Here is a 17,348-nt window from a genome sequence, read left to right on the forward strand (position 1 = left end):
ATCTGGTCTTTTGAAAAGATAGTTGAGTTGAGTCGCTAAGAGCTTATCTTCCAAGTCAATATTATGATTCTAAACGAAATAATATCAAAATTTCCCTATTTGCTTTTGCTTGCTGAATGGAATACTTCTATTGACATTTAAGTTGTTGGAGGATGATGTATTTTATTTTATTTTTATAGATTTTTTTTTTTTTTCTGAACCAGAATCATAGTCATTATTAAGTGCAATTACTTGCCTTTTGTTTTTTCTCACCAACACCAGGACAAAGATGAGAAAAATAAAATAGACCTTATAAAACAAAGCAAAGCAAAGCAAACATTTATAAGAAAAACAAAATTATATTATGCAAAGGTATGTACATTAATTATACAATAAAATAATCTTGATTCAAGTTATCCACACCCGCACCGCACATCTCTCTCTCTCTCTCTCTCTCTCTCTCTCTCTCTCTCTCTCTCTCTCTCTCTCTCTCTCTCTCTCTCTCTCTCTCTCTCTGTAATTAAATCCACTAATTACGATTTTATTTAACAAATAAGTGAGGAAAGTTTGTAGGTGCTTGCTTTTGTTTCCTCTACAACCAAGATTATATTATATATCAAACGTTTTCAACAAACTAATTGCAAATTGATAAAATATGCATTGCTTCTTAAAAGACGAAGATTATTTCAAAAAATTAATAAGGCACCAAAGTAATTGATTTTTTGCAAAATTACCACAATTAAAAAATATTATTTAAAATATTTCAATTTTAAAAATATTTACGAATCTACCATAAAATCAATGAACTTTCCAGCCACACCCAGAAAAGTCAATGTGTATTTCTGTTAATATTTAAACAAAATTTATTTGAATGGTAGAAAAATTTTACAACTTTAAAGTTGTTCACTCTTTATTTTGAAACATTTATGCATATAATTTAAATCATCTTTTTTTCTCGATTTTCACTCGAATCAGCTAAATAATAAGTGCCCAATTCACTCACTTAGCCCTCGATTACTTTTTCTTTTTTTAGGGAAAAATTTAACTTTCTTTTGCGACATTATTTTGAGTATTGCTTGCGTTTTGGTGAGATGATTCAGTGGCTTACAATTTCTCCTCCCCTCTTTTTGATCCATCACTCCCGCACATGACACCACACTTTCTCCCTCCTATTCCTTGTCTGTGTGGCGAGTGTAGTGGCCGCAATTGTGATATATCCTTACATATTTTCACACTCTGCTATTTAAATAATTATTTTAATTAGTTGTGGTAATTTTGTAAAAAAAATCAAATTAATCCCTGCAAAAGGCCGCCCACAGGCGCTCCCTCTTGACGTTTGTAACAAACCAAAATAAAACTAACACACTTGAAAGTTTATTTCCACACTAAATGTAGTAAAAGGACAAATATTCTTAAATGGTGCTACTTTTTATTGTAAAAATCTTTTTGAGGGTACTTGTATCTTTGGACTTAAATTTGATAAAGAGTAAACAAAACGTGTGTTAATATCACCGTTACAAGAAATGCAGTCAAAACTTACATTAAGTAATTGGGAAGTATCAGACAACAGGATTTTAATAAGCATATACGCACCATGACAAATTGGCAAACCTGAATTGGAAAATCTTGATTTGATAGCTTAAAGAATAGTAACCATAATAACAACAATTATAGAAGCAATTATTGCCTATGCATGTATGTATAGCTGAACATACTCTGCTAAGGATTTGGCCAAATGCCAATTAGCTAAGAATCTTCCACAAGACAGCAGATCCTAATGTCAATAGCAGACATACACAAGAATTAGTGATGCAACCTTTTATTTCAATACCTAAATTAAACAACCCCATACACCAAAAAGGTAACGCAATCTTCCATTTGAAGATCAAACCATACGCGCACACAGGAATGAAAGGTCAAAAAGATTAAATATCTCTAAATTTCTTCAATATATATCAGCAGAGAAATTACAGCTATATGTAACAAGCTTTCTATGGTAGCAATGGCTTGCTATGGAACATAGAAAAAAAGCAAAATAGGAAAATAAACCATTATGAAAAAATAAAACCTAATCCCTTTTCTTCTTTGGCAATTCATCTCATCTCACCAATCCTGTTACATCCACAGTTTCCCTACTTTTATTCAGTTCTACCAAGTTCCCTCCCAATAAGCTCACCTTCCCTGGATCATCTATGGCTGTGAAAACATTAGTCTATGGTGTTTTAGTTCCTAAACAGATCCAAAGAGAGGCAATCAGACATTGATACTCTTTATTTCCACGGCGGTTGATGATGCCTAAAGTTAAACGGGTAGGGTTCCCAACCACCATCTGGTTCCTTCCGTTTCCCTGCACCACCAGAATCCAGAGCAGGTTGGGCGTTGACCCTCAAGTGTTCATCAATTGGCCTGCTCTGACCAGGATTCAAGAGCTGCCTCAAACCACCAGATTCCCTACTTCCATCAATCATCAAGCCAGAATTCAGATCAAAATTAGGCCGTGAAGGCCCGGCTCCACTTGAACCAGGAGGTGCTCCAATCATACTCATAAAAAATGGTGGTTGAGGGTAGGCAGCTGGAGAAGCTGATGAAGAAGCCATGACTTGAGGTACAACAGGGGCTACTCTGGAATCCATCATGTAAGGAACTGGTCCGGGTCCATACATGGTTGTTGAAAAAGATACTGGAGGCCCCGTTGCAAGGCCATTGTAAGCAAAAATAGGAGGATGTGCATAAGGTACTGCAGATCCCATCCCCAAACCCCCACTACTTCTTGCCAAATTAACATCCAAGGCCGGCTCTAAAATCCTACCATTTGGCATGGAAGTAGTTTGAGGAGCAAAATCTTTCCGCTTGACCTCAACTCTGGTACCCATGATGGAAATCACAGAGTCAATGGATCCAGAAGCATTCAAATTTTGTGAAGATGACTTACCAGAATAGAACTGTAGATCTGTATTCTCGATGTGAAAAGAAGGCTGGTCATTCAAATCAATGTTCCTTAAAGCAGGCTGCATAGACGATGATGAAGAGGAAGCGGATGGGCTATGGTGGCCATTCCTGTGATGAAAGGGCCGTCCCTCCATTCTCCAATCAGATGGAGCATCACCATCATCACTCATACGATTAAGATCCAACTTGAGTCTCTCTGATCTTCCTTCAACCAAGGAATCCCCAAAAGGAAGGCCAGAAGAGACCAGGCCTTTTTTTCCTGTTATCAGATCAGCAATTTTCTCATCTCCCGCCTCTGCCACATTCAGATCGATATCAAGGCAGTCCGGACGCTGCTTTGAACTGTTATGACTCTCCCTGATGGTAAGGGTTTTGTCACCTTCAAGAATTTTACGAGGTGATGCTGGTCGAAAAGCACTAGTTGCAGCAGATCCTTTCCAACCATGAGCCCCCTCAAACTGCAAAGGAGCTGCAGGCAATCCAGGAACTGCTGCAGCCCTTGAAGCTGAAACCACAGAGACGGGTGTAGACATTGGACTGACTGGGTAATCTATTTCCTCAGAGCAAAATTTTTTATTCAGATCAAAATCACCGAGGCCTTTTTCAGTATTACCCTCCATATCTTGTACACAATTTTCTGCTTCAGAACCTAGGTCTTTTGCGCTATTTAAAAGCCCTTCCTCCTTCAGTGAAGTCTCAGTAGACGGACTGGGTCCAGTTGGCACCTCTTTAGATGTGACCTCAACAGATTGGATTTCCTTACCATTTATGGACCGAGGGCTACCTGTTTGCCTAATTCCTCCTTGAGAAATTCTCTCAGAAGAGCTGCAACTTGGCTCTCTACGATCTACAACTTCTTGCTCAACTTCTATGGCTACTTGTCGAGCAACCTCCAAAGCATCTACCATGCTATAGTCAAGCTCTAAATCAGGCCTTCTCTTGTCAACCACATCAGGATCTTTGGTCTCCACTGCAGCTCTCAAGAAATTAGAATCATTTCCCAGATCTTCACTTTCATCACTAGCATGCTCCTTGACTCTATCAGCTGTCTCACTATCTTCTGAGGAGAAAGAAGTATCAGCGTCGTCCATTTTTTGCAATTTACCTTCATTGCCAGAAGAGTCCAATGGAGAAGTATTAGCACAGGTCAGACCTTGATTCTGGACCACCACCATACTTTTGCTACAATCTGAAGATCCAGTATCATCCATCCTGCTTTTTCCCTCTAACACATCCATCTTCACATCACCTGTAGCTGAATCTCTTGGACAACCTTTGTCCTTGGCATCAAGATTTTTTTGTAATTCCAGTTCAGTAACAGATTCTTGAGCATCTCCAGCATTGTTGTCCAAAGGAGATTTGGGTTCCACCAGATTAGAAGCAGAAGAAATTTCCATTGATTTACTGAGAGGACTAATGACCACCTGCATCTGGTTTCCTTTATCAGAATACTCATTCAACACTGGAACATCCGACTTTCCTTCAGTGCTTTGTTTCAGGACAACAGAACTATTAGTTGTATTAGGCTCAACTCCTTGTGCATGAACTATGGGGGACTGTTCTTCAATAGAAAAGTTTTCTTCCATAGGTTTCAACACCACAGAGGAATCTATGGGATATGATGAACTCTCACCTTTCATGACTTGATGATCTGAAGTATTTTCCCTGTTAGATGCTTGGATCTGTAGATAGTCAACATTCTCTGGATGAGAAACATCTGCACATACAGGATTTTCCAATTTATCTCTAGCCAGATCTACATGTTTTTCTTCACTTGGATCCCCTACTGAAAGAGTGATATCCCTTGCAGAAAGTTCTGTAGGTCCACCTTCTCCAGCAATGCCTCCACTTCCTTTTGTCACATCAGTATGGGACGCCCCAGCCTTCTCAACAAATTGGGGTACTGCTTCAACATCACCATCTTGCTTCCAGCTATTAAACAGAGCTTTAGCCCTATCCTGAACCCTAGAACTGCTGTGGTCAAGGAGATTCTCGACAGTCATCCAGATTCCTTGAGAAATTGACTTCTGGTAATCTATTTGCAGCTTTTCAAGTGCGCGTAACAAAGCAGTGATTGACTCTTCCACAAATCTATCATTTGTGTCATTGCCAAACCTTTGAGCGTCCTTTAGCCATCTATCAATAAAGCAGAGCCCATCCAACTGAACAAAAAGATCAAGACAGTCTTTGTCCTCAGTAGCTGCTATAGTGCTTGCAACAGTAGACCACTGCCTGGTTGTGTCACCAACATTCTTCACAATACAATCTTTCTCCTTCTGCATTACATTGACCAGCTCCTTGACTCTAGCAGGAGATGTGAGCCCATCTTTCATCTCAGTAAGGGTAAAGAAGTCCTCAATCGTCATAATGGTTCACATGCCAGTTATGATTTCCAAGTTTCAAAGGCATCCTTTCAACATATCCTTCATCCTAACAATTGTGAAGGAGTTTACGACAACATTACGCCACACCTGCAAGAGATCGCATTAGCAAACAAGTAAACATAGTATATAATCATGCCAAAAAGCATGTTATCGACTACTGCACAACTTGAACAGGAGAAGAAAAATTGTCCCACAACCCCCACCCTTCTGGCCCATAATAATGGTAGAATCATTTTAATCAACCAGTTTCTACTGTGGTGTATAATTCGTTGACAGATAGTTATGAATTGATTCAGTCGACTATTGTTCTACATCAAGAGTTCATGCTACATCTTGTCCTACACAAACTATGGGAAGATTTTGAAACTAAAAAGCTTCAAGCAATATATGGTTTAATTAATCAATTTAGAAACTAAACTACATAAATATAATGATGTCGCGAAGCTAGAACATAACAGATAGGGTAGTCATAATCATACAAACAACATATGCAGACAAAATGTTCTGGGACCTTAGAACACCTTAAGAAGGGTTGATATTAGACATTGAATTGGTGATCCCACAGTACAGGCATGTTAACTGCACGGCAGAAGAAGTTCCATAATATAAAATTACAATGCTGAGAATAATGAAAAATTATTCCATCATCCCTAATTGGTTGGTTCAATGTTCACCAATTTTGATTATAATCAAGTCAAATAAATAAACTATTATAGAAATCCACCAATAATAAAATCTTCACAACAGAACCACATACTACATGTCAGTTATAGTTAATCCAAAGAATAATCTCAGGTTATTGAACAAACTAGAAATGGTTAAAAAAGTAAACAAGAAAATGGCATTTATGCACCAACCATTCAAGATAAAAAAGAGGTGAATATAGTAGCTTTATGATGAAAAAGAAATCCAAGCAGAATCAAGGGTGACAAACATTGATGGTAAGGTGATATGGCTTGTTCTTGTTAGCATGCATGTTTAGGATCAACAAAGTAATAGTCCAAATTCACATCAAGAAAAAATTATATATATAAGCGAAGCTAATGGTTGTAAAAATATGGTCTTATACAATATAAACTTGAACTGCACTTGAAAATTTTAACCAAGTTGCACTATTAAAACTAAAATCTACAAAGAGAAGTGTATAATACATTCTAGAACTATCAAATATGACTCACAATTTGCAAATTCAATTTAGAAACTAATGCCTTCTAAAACCTATATAAAATATAAAACATTCCAAAAGAACATATTTGAAGATCCAAATATAGCTAACCCACATTGTAACTTGTAAGTGACCATCACACACCCCATGTTCAAAAGATTATGTAATCACAACCACTTGCTATTGAAACGTAAAAATACTTACAAAGTTAATACTAATATAAAAAGTGAGAAACGAGCCTCCAGTAAGGTAATAAAAACAACCATAACAGGTACCAAAATTCACTTTCTTTGAGGTGAGGTAAGTTCGAACAGGTACATTTCTGCTGTGACATTTCATGTGGTTAGGTGCTCCTACAGGAGATTTTTGTGGATCTTGATGCCTAGCAATTTATCATAGTAGCATATTACCGGTTTTCTTCTCCCTCTGGTCTGGAGGAACTTGGTCTGCCCTTTCTACAAGTTAGTTGCAGGGTTGGGACATGGAGTCGATGCAAGTTTTAGAGGTAATCTATGACCTTTCATTATCTACTCAGGTGGACAACTTGGATTAGAGACCAGGATTTTATACATCCCATTTTATGGGAATCTTAACAAGGCTTCTCTTTCCTAGCCAAAAATGGGTGTAGAAAGGCTTGGTCTGCACCTAACGTGGCCTTCACTTGGAAGGAGAGCAAGGTAACCATTTTACGAATAACTAAGGAGAGGCGCATTTGCATTCTTGATGAATGTTGTAGGTACAAGGCTGATGGGAACACATGTTGACCATCTTTATCTCAATGTCAGCAAGGGTGTTGTGATGTATAATATTTTTTGAGTTCAATCCAGAGTAGATGATGGTTGTGCTTGTTGTAAGCTCTTTTTTTCTGCTTGGAATAGAGAGTAACCAAAGTAAGTCATACAGAGTCCTGGGAGGTTGACTTGTTTCATTTTGGAGTCTGGCCAGGAGCAGACTAATAGGTATTTTGAAGGGTAGGATCACGGAAGGCAAACTACCACTATTTACTCAACAAACTTGTGCCAAGACAAAATCTCCAATTTAGTGCAGATATTACAAGGTGTTCTAAGTATAAATAGCACAAACGGGGGAATCCTATTGACAACTTTTAAACATTATTGTCCTGCTTACTATGAGCTACATATGTAAACCTTGAACATTCCAACTCTAAAGCCAAAAGATCTGTCAGTAGCCAATTGAAGATATCTTTCACCACTTTAAGTGGAACTGCAAAAAACAGTCAATATTGCAGTGATGGAAATATTATCTGGTATCAGATCTCATCGTCTCTCAGAGATTCTTGTGTTCTACCCCAAAATTTGCTACTATCGTAATCGTACAAATAAATTCAACTAAATTACAATACAAGTTTAACACTTATACTTAATTAATTAAGACTGGATATTATAAACCTGTGTAGAAATTTTATCGACCGTTGTATGTTGAAAGGCATATAGAGGAAATACCTTATATAGTACACTGATGAAAACACGTCACGGGTACTGCCACATAGGCTGAAAATTTTTGGTATTGTCAAGATGTAGCCTGAAATTTTGTCCATGCAAAATTCAGATAGCTCTCCATGTTCTATCCATTAGCCAAGTCCTTATTAAAACCCTAATTGCTGATAACTTCTACCAGTAGCCCATTATAGGAAATTCAAAAAAGGATGTTTTTCTATTAAATTCATGGGGATGGATGAGAAAACAGGAAGATTTCAAATGGTAAGTCACTTTTTATCAATTATGATTATCATTAGACATATTGTCCAGGGATTAAAACATGATGTAGGTTGTCCCCCTGGTCAATCGTTTACATGGCACTCATTTCCAAGGAGAATAATAATCATTATTAAGAGGACAACAAAGCAAAGTGAAAAAAATAATGCTGGCATGTAGTACATCCACATACACATGAAAACCAAAAGATCATCAAAACTTCAAATGAGAGGAATGAGCCTTGCCATGTCCTTTCATGTACAAGTTGAATGGACAGGAAATCATTACAATGATCAACACAGCTAGAGGGATTCTTAAGATAGATGACTAGCATGGGGCAGGGCGTGAAACCTAAAACAATGGCATTCCTAGGGTACCATCAGATGCCAAAACAGACCTAATTCTAGTGGTGTCCAAATTATTTCTGGATAAAACAGAATGTCAAAGGTTCCTTTCATTAAATCAATAATTAGTACCACCAAATAAATGAAGATTTGGAAACTATAAGGGCTCTGTTAGATAGACATAAAGGACCATGTTTGAGAGGCTCCAACTGTTGTCAACAAAGAAGGGTGAGTAGATAGTTGAAAGGTTCTAAAAGAGGCATACTAAGACATGTGAAAATAGAGTTAATTATGGCCAGCAACCCTGAGGTTTAGCCAAATTACAAACAGAATCCCCACATTATACAAATTACAGTGACGACCTCCCCATTAAACAGAGGTTAAGAGGCATGTAATATTGACTATTTTGCCCCTGCTTTCCTAAACCATCTCTCATATCTTGGCATACTCTCTCTCTCTCTCTCTCAACCCCTTTTCCCCATTTTCCCCCCAACACACTCTCACTAAAGCCCTAAACCATTGAAGGAGATGAAGACATGAATGAGTTTTTTTTCCCAGTTTGATTCTTGATTTTTCTTTTTTTCTTTGGCTTTTTCCTTTGGTTCTAGATTTTTTTTTTTTTTTGGGGGGGGGGGGGGTTTAATTTGATTCTTGGTTTTTTCTTTCTTTGTTCTTTTTTGCCACAAAAAAAAAAAAAAAAAAACATTTTCTTGTTCAGAGAGTTCTTTTCATATATTTGAGAAATCAGGGGGGTATCCTCAACATAAATTCCCAAATTCAGCTTACACGGGATACCCCTGAGGTTTTATAAAATATGCACACTGTATCCTTTAGGACTCTAGTTTTGTATATTTATGAAAAAAGTGAATCTGCAAAACCAGTGTAATAATCCAGTGTTTTCTGGAATTTTTTTGTCATTTTATTTCCTTTTTCATCTAGAATGCCATAATTTGCTAAGTTTTCAAAACCTTAACATTTTTTCCATCATAAATCCCAAAAAATTTCCTTCCCTTTCTCTTTAGACCACTAGATATACCCATATGTGTGTGTGCATGTGCCCCTCAACATGCTCCAAACAAAGAATCAAACCAAACCCTTCCATGGTCTCCCCCATCCACCCCGAAACCATGCTCTATCCGTTCAGATGTACAGGGGGCGGGGCGGGATGATTGGAGCAAAGGCATGAGAAAGGGAAGGAGGGGCCTACAAGGTATTTTGGGAGTTCAACCTAAAATTGCTGATGTCATCTCTTTCCATCAGACTTCATTAATGGTTGTCTAACAATAAGGGTCAAAATGACGCAATGTTTGCGCAATAAAGATACTTATTGTAATTTCTAAGATGGCAAGGATACTGTCTGTAATTGGGCTAAAATAATAAAAAAATAGATTCCACAAGCAGCTCAAATACATTGCAAGATAATAAATGAACAAGCCCAAACATGTAATAACAACAAGTGAGTTTGGATATCAACAGATCAAGTTGAAAACTCAACACCAAAAGGTTGTAGGAATAGGTGCTTGTGATCTAGAGGGAAAGGTTATTACAAGGATATTCCAGTGTGGAACCAAATCGATGGCTGAAAACAATGATTATGACAACAACATGTGTAAGCACCAAGGACACATGGATACTACATAAACAGGCATGCAAACTAAAAGGTAAAACAAATATCCCCTTTCCAAAGTAGAAGTAATGGCAATCATGTAGTAACAATAATTCTAAAGAATCAGATTAATCAAAACAGTACCAATGTAAAATAAATAAACTATGCCAAAATCTGTGAAGCATATCCAACTCTGTTTTTTATAAACTGGAGATTTTTAAATGCAGGTCCTCAGATATTATACTTGCTCACTTGGCATAAAAGATACAACATTAGTAGAATATTATTCGAACTATTCTACTATGGAAACAAATTAATTCATAACATTGATGAATTCAATAACAACATGAGCTAACAGCCAAATTTCAGCATAGTTGTAAAGATAATTTAATTAATTTTGTTAAAGCATAGTTAAAATTACCAGTTGCCGGGTGCCTTGTTGATCACAACCACAAAAAGAATTGGATCTCAATCTGAATAAATAGAAGCAGAAACACATATTATATACGCAGGCAGAACAGTAAAATCAAACTAATTGAACAATTATACGACAACCAACCGAACAACCATCCGACAAACAATCAAACTAATCAAACAACTATACGACAAACTAATCGAACAACTACACGACAACCAAACAAACTAATCCAACAACCATACCAACCAAATAACCAATTTCATTTAAGAACACCAAGACAAATAGCAAAAACAGGGAATTTCGCAGAGCCAGCCCTAACATGTAGCAGAAGATAAAACAAATAAACCCAGAAAATAAACCACAATTGTACCGCTCCAGGTTATCTCAAGCCCGTTAGCTGCGCGTACAAAGTAACAATTAGGTTTTCGCTTTACATAAAAAGGTATGAACATTTCTAATAGTTGAGTACCCGAAAATTGAAACCCTAGAATTCAACTTCAACCTTCGAAGAAACCCTAACAAAAGGACCGGATAAGCATGCCGCGGCAGGCGTATATATAAGGGAAGACACTAAAACGAAAGATTTAATTAGATTCCGCAAATAAATGCAGAAGATTACGAATTAAAGTGGCAAATCCTCGACAAGGAAACAACCTAAATACGAAATTTGAACAACTTGAGAGTAATAATACTTACCAATCTACCGGTCCTGCCCTCAGAAAATGGAAACCTCAGCCCGGTTTAACCAGAAGAAATACTTAACTTCATACCAGAACCAGCTCCACGAAACCCCCTTTCTCTCTGTAGATTTCTCTCTCTCTCCCTCCCTCTCTCCCTCTCTCACTGTAAATACATAAATATATGTATATATCTCCACCTTAACAACGCCTTCTGCAACGACTCTCTCTCTACATGTATATGTGTATGTATATATCTCTTTGGAGCAGCGAATTTAATTTTTTCTCTCTTCACAAAACCCTCGCTTTGTTCTTCTCTGTGTGGCCTTTCTCGAACCAGATACAGAGCAACGTTTCTTCTTCAGCACTATTTTCTCTCTTTTTCCTTTTTATTATTTTACTTTGTATAATAACATCAAAACCCCTCAACTATATTTAATATCAGACTAACACCCTACGGTTCCTACGCAAAGAACCATACATATAACGCTTATATTTTCAACGATAGTATAAGGTGGTATTAAATTATTGCCTTCTTATTTTTAGTCACATTTAATATTTGGCCAATTAAAATATCACTATTCAAAGCTAATGAAAGGTAAGTTACTAATAAAAAGTAACATTTTATCCAATTACTTTTTTATTTAATTTTTTTAAATGTTATTTAAAAATTAAACTTAATATAACATTATTACTTTGATGTATTATACACTTATATTGATTAGATACACAATATAATGCATTAAGAAAAATATTATTTGTACATCGTGGGTAACAAAGAAGGCTAGATAAGGGAAGGGAAATCAATTTTGCAATTAGATAAGGGATATTTTTGTCATTTTACTGTTATTTTTGTAGTTTTTCATGTACAACCAGCATGATTCAATATATTAATACAAGAGTGTGGCGTAAATATCGCTGTTTTGTTTAAGTAGCATTTCAATTTTTTTATCACTTATAATTCACACAATATGCTAAACAACGATAATAAAGTTATTAATATTAACTAAATTTCTATAAATAAAAATTATAAATAACCTTTACTTCACCATAATTTTAGTTTGAGTCATGAAAATAAAATTATGTTCTCATCAATAAAGTATAAAAGCCATCAAAAAAATTAAATTCAAACAACATTTAAGAATTTGATGATTGTTTTGTTTATCACTATTTATAAATTTTAAACAGATTTAGTATCGAACAAATGCAATTGCTTGAGACATAAATGAGAAAAGTCCCCCACTGACTAAGTAACCCATTTAGTAAAAAAGAAAATGTGTAAGTAAAATTAATGAAAATGGCATGTAAAGGAGAATATTTTTTTACTTTTTTTTTCTACATAATTGCGTATGTTATTTGAAACATTTAAGATAAAAATATTTGAATTGGGATTATGCTTATGATCGACTATCATCCTAAATCACATAACATTGGTTATCATTTTTTGCGACTCACGATATTCTTGACATTTGATTCGTTTAATGGACTTATCTTATGACTAACACAATAATTAATTTATTTTCTCACGATAATAGATTGAGGTCATATCCCAATAACCCTTCCACTTATTTTTACTTGATCAAATTATTTTGCATGTTAGTCACATTTAAATAGTAAAATTAATAAGGAGTGAGTTTGCAAGGTATTTCAATTAAATGGTATTAATGGAGCTACACTGCTTAATTAATGTTTTTTCCTTATTTTTTGAATAATCACATACTTATAAATTCTGACAAAAAAAAGTTATAAAAAGGTGCACAATAATAATAATAGCGTTAAAACACAATTATGAGTTGTTTTGGTAGATTTTAATAGAAATACAATGAAAAATTAAGATTGAGAATGAGCAGCAATTAGAGCTCCAAAATTATGAGTTATCCATTTATCTCTTTATGTTAATATAAATTAAATAATTCCACAAAAGAATATGTTTTGATAGCATTGTCTGATTATTCTATAGTTGTAATTTTATTATTTAATATTTTAGTTGATATTTTGTGAAGTATTAGAGTGAAAAAAGACAAAGAGAAGACAGTCAAAAATAGTTTTATTTTTTTTTCTTTTTTCCACTTTAAGACTTAAGATCTCATATTTGGGTTAATTGTTTAATAGTTAATTAAATGTTCATCCATCATATAATTTATGGGTTTAAAAGTAAAAAATATAATGTCACTTGATTCGTTGAATATATTAGATAATTAATATTTCAACTCTTTTTATTATGATGATATTAAAAGAGAACACAAGCTAAGCTAAGCTAAGCTATGACAAAATGAGAGTGGGAAGGGGGGAGAGAGAGAGAGAGAGAGGGAGATGAATGGAAGGAAGGCGAAGGGGAGATGCAAAAAGTGTCAATTAGAAGAAGGCGCCTCCCATCATCCCATGATGGGCTTTTATTAAAAGGGATGCCACTCTTCCCTGAAAAAGAGAGGAGAGAGAGCTTAGCGTGGCGGTCAATGTCTTGGTGCCCTCGTCCCTGTCACGTGATGCCACGTGTCTCTTTGTAATCTCATATATTTGCAATAGGATTTAATTGCTTACCTTTTGGTGAAGGTGATGATTTGATGTGGTAGTTTTTGGGTGATAATTGTACTTTTACATGCTGACTAGAGAGAGGACAATCAAGCATGGAATTGGAATTGGAATTACTAATTGCTGAGACTTGAAGATTTATCTTTTTTTGATGATTTGAGGTTTGACGTCTTTTTTTCTTTTAATCCCTTGTCCCCTAATCATTTTATAATGTTTTTTAGTTGCTGCTTTTTCTAGATTACTGTTCTTTAATATGAATATATTTTATTTTTATTTTTTATTTTTTTAGTAGATAAGAGTATACTTTTAACCCCCCCCGCCCAAAAAAAAAAAATTAATCATAAAATTTCTATACCTTATTTTATATATTAAGACATTTTTCGAACATACACGAAGAAACCAAAACAATTTAACACCATACTAACCTAACAACGGAAAATATATTGTTAAAAGTTCAAATGGCAGTCAAAGGACAAATGATAAAAGAGAAAGTGAATGATGATTTTAACGTCGGCCAAATGACAAGAATAAGCCCGTAAAAGTTGAAGCTGACAAAGTCTACAACCAAGTCTGTGCTCCCAAAGTCAGCTTTGAATTCAAGGATTATTGCCTTGGCATTGCTTAACAACGTTTGCTGGGCAGGGCACCTGAGGCCGTACTCCACCATTGCTTTTGTTATATGCCTGTATGTTTCCAAAAATGGGCTTCTGGTGAAGGGCCCGGCCCAACACCTTTTCTTTACACAAGCCTGGGCCCAGGCCCATGGCTTGACTGGTGGCTGAAAGAGTACTAGGTTTCCACAATGAAGAATTACATAGAAAGCCAATTTCATCAGGGCCTATAGAAGCGTTTGACTAGTAGAGGAGCTATTTATTGACATCTTCTGTAAGAAGGCTTCTGATTCTGATTCTGAGATATGGATGAAGATTTGCTCCTAAGCAAATGAAGGAGAGATAGGCTGCCATGCGTTCTGTTTCTTTCATCAGGAGCTGCGACCTTCTCTCCTCTACCACCCTGCAAAAAAACAGTTATAAATTTTAATAAGTTGTTTTTAGCAAAACTTGCAAGGCCTGGCATTGAGACTGATGACAGTATTAAGAACAGTTTTGAGGCCGTTCACCTTTGCTTTCTCATTCTCATCATTGAAGTCCTTACAGCCGATATCATCTAGTAACATAGACGAGGCGGGCAGAAGCCTCCTGGTTATTCACCAAAAAAAGGAAAAAGAAAAAGAAATGATGAGATAGTGTGAAATTGTTTTGTAGTATTATTATAAGAAACCAAGCTATAAGCCGTGCATTTTTGTTAATTTCCACCCTCACAGACCTTTTAGGTTTCCCTACATTCAAAGGCTTGGAAAGGGAGCTGTCATTTATGTCGCTTTTTCGTTCAATGGCGACAGTGCAACCGGTGCCCAATTCAGCATCTTCCTTCCCTTCTGTTGGCGGGTGCAATATTTCCTATATTAGACAACAAAGACAAGAAAGTTAACTCTTGCAGTTGGAAACTTAGATAACTGATTATTATATCTTAAAAAATGAAAGAGCATTATCCAACTGTACAATTGAAAACTAAAGGTGCGTTTGATAAGGGTGAAAAATGAGATGAAATTTATTTTTCGTCCAAATTTTAATAAATTTCATTAAATAATTTTTTTTCCATAAAATTCAAATTTCATCTTAGTTCAAAAAATAAAAATTTTCCTTGAAATCAAAAAATTGAAATTCTTAAGGGTGGGGTGAGAATTGAAATTCTGTCCTATTTTCTACCCCCAATCAAACACATCCTCAATGTATTGTAGTCTATGCCAGATGTATTTATATTTCATGTAATCTCTATCTAGTCAACAATTAAGCATTTAAAATGGGCAATACATATCAATAATTTCAGCTTTTTTAGGTGACTGACAAAGAAGATTTCACTCGGTTTAGTTTAGTCGCCATCAGTGCGTGAGCATTAGTATAGAGATGCCGCAAACAAATACCAATCCAAAACTTGATCAACACAGCAAGGTATTTGATGACCTCGCCTGCATATATTAAACTCATGATGGCTAATGGATGATCAGTAGGTGGCAACTGTCGAGAATTAGCAAAAGCCACCACCCAACACCTTTTGCCATGGCACTAGGACTAGGACAACTAGCATTATCAATGGTCATTGCACTCTTTAACAGGTCTGGCAAAACTAGAATAAGCTTCAGCTATTGCATGCATGTCAAAGATAAAAATGAAGCTTTAGGAAACAGAAGATCAACCTTTGAGAATGTATTAGTAAAGAGGTTAAATTATTTAACCAATGATAACAGAGAAATCAAAAAATAAAATAAAAAAGGAAAAGAACTAAAGTCACTGCCCCTTGTTAGCTCATGATATGACTTAAAAGATCATTACTCACTATGTGTTACATCTTTGTAAGTATTACTTTGTTAAGCTAATTGTTAAGATGGTGACAGAACAACATCCTGATTCCTGAGCTTGTACTCTAATTGTCTCACCAAAAAGAAAAAAAGTGATTTTCTCTCTGGATGGCTCAACTATTTAAACACAGAAAGGAGCAATCTTGGAATGTATATATTTGATAACTAACAGACCATAGTACCATACTAAATCTCATGAGCAGTTTGTTGTCAAAGTATCCATTAGGATAAAGGGTTGAACAGGTAAAGCACACAAATCAAGGTGATGTACATCATATATGAAAATAACATCAACATAAAGCTTTCTTGTTCTTTTCATGCCATATATTAACAGCATAAAGAGTTTGACATTTATTTCAGACCTGTTTTAAAGATTTGAGATAATATCTGCTGCATCACTCCTAATGAAACTTTGGCAGGTTGTCTTTTTAGAATTAATTAATAGCAATCTTTCTACCTTGATGAATTATTTCAGTTAATCAAAGTAACGACTTTGTTTGCAAAGGCCAAAAAATCACCTAGTTGCTTGAATGAATTTTACTACCTCCATATTTACACATATTGAATAGAAAGATGGGGGTTATAGGGTTAATTAGTCGATATAAAAAAACAGAGAACACCTTAATTCTTGTTCAAAACTTTTTGAATGGAAATAAGTTGTGAATAAAGAGAGACGGACACCATCATCCTTTTCAAGGCAAAAATTTTCCTTAATTCGTAAGATGGAGGAAAACTCAAAGAATGTCTTTCATGTACGTACTGTCATTACCAATTCCACATTGATATTAACATTAATATCTTTAATGCACATACCATCTTTACCCAATTCCACATTGATATTCTATGAGATCCTTTATATATTAGTCCTAAGAGACCAAAATTTAAGTTGACCCAACCCTTTCTGTGAGAAAGCCCATACTGTTAATAAGTGGCACTAGATCAATCATGCACAGGAACACACAGGCCTAGTGACAGGACGACAGAGAGTTTGTACATGATTATATTGTGGGTCCGGTAAACCAACCACTGGTACTTTTGGATTTGACTTTTGGCACCTCAGAACAATGCAATGGCATAAAGAAGGGAGGTGTACTGGCCTAAAGCAATGCGTGTATGTTAAAACTCACATTGGAAGTTGCAAAGGAAGATCTTAGTACGTA

General features: G+C 35.6%; 2 protein-coding genes across 5 annotated transcripts in view; both read right to left on the reverse strand.

The window, feature by feature from the left end:
* Window positions 1-1,888: 1,888 nt before the first annotated feature.
* LOC127807947 (uncharacterized) lies at window positions 1,889-11,601 on the reverse strand. Of its 3 annotated transcripts, XM_052346192.1 has the most exons (4): window positions 11,257-11,601; window positions 10,564-10,615; window positions 7,941-8,019; window positions 1,889-5,399 (listed from the first exon to the last, which is right to left on the reverse strand). In XM_052346192.1, the coding sequence occupies exon 4, from the start codon at window positions 5,292-5,294 to the stop codon at window positions 2,250-2,252; it is 3,045 nt and encodes a 1,014-aa protein (XP_052202152.1). In that variant the 5' UTR covers window positions 5,295-5,399; window positions 7,941-8,019; window positions 10,564-10,615; window positions 11,257-11,601; the 3' UTR covers window positions 1,889-2,249. The 3 variants fall into 3 exon arrangements, with proteins under 3 accessions (XP_052202152.1, XP_052202150.1, XP_052202151.1); XM_052346190.1 differs by lacking the exon at window positions 7,941-8,019; XM_052346191.1 differs by lacking the exons at window positions 7,941-8,019; window positions 10,564-10,615.
* A 2,567-nt stretch (window positions 11,602-14,168) lies between these two features.
* Window positions 14,169-17,348, reverse strand: part of LOC127808951 (kinesin-like protein KIN-6) — a 58,248-nt gene continuing 55,068 nt past the window's right edge. The window contains exons 18-20 of one of the 2 annotated variants that reach the window (XM_052347702.1): window positions 15,096-15,229; window positions 14,890-14,968; window positions 14,169-14,783 (exon numbers count right to left, since the gene is read on the reverse strand). In XM_052347702.1, coding sequence (XP_052203662.1) covers window positions 14,640-14,783; window positions 14,890-14,968; window positions 15,096-15,229 — 357 coding nt within the window. In that variant the 3' untranslated portion in view covers window positions 14,169-14,639. Of the gene's footprint in view, window positions 14,784-14,889; window positions 14,969-15,095; window positions 15,230-17,348 lie in introns of those variants that run through there. The other variant, XR_008025010.1, reaches the window with a different exon arrangement.

Source organism: Diospyros lotus, chromosome 8 (assembly GCF_014633365.1).
Source record: "Diospyros lotus cultivar Yz01 chromosome 8, ASM1463336v1, whole genome shotgun sequence".
Lineage (NCBI taxonomy): Eukaryota > Viridiplantae > Streptophyta > Magnoliopsida > Ericales > Ebenaceae > Diospyros > Diospyros lotus.

Excerpts from the sequence above, each read along its gene's own strand:
- LOC127807947 (XM_052346191.1), bottom strand. The coding sequence starts at position 5,294 with ATGACGATTGAGGACTTCTTTACCCTTACTGAGATGAAAGATGGGCTC.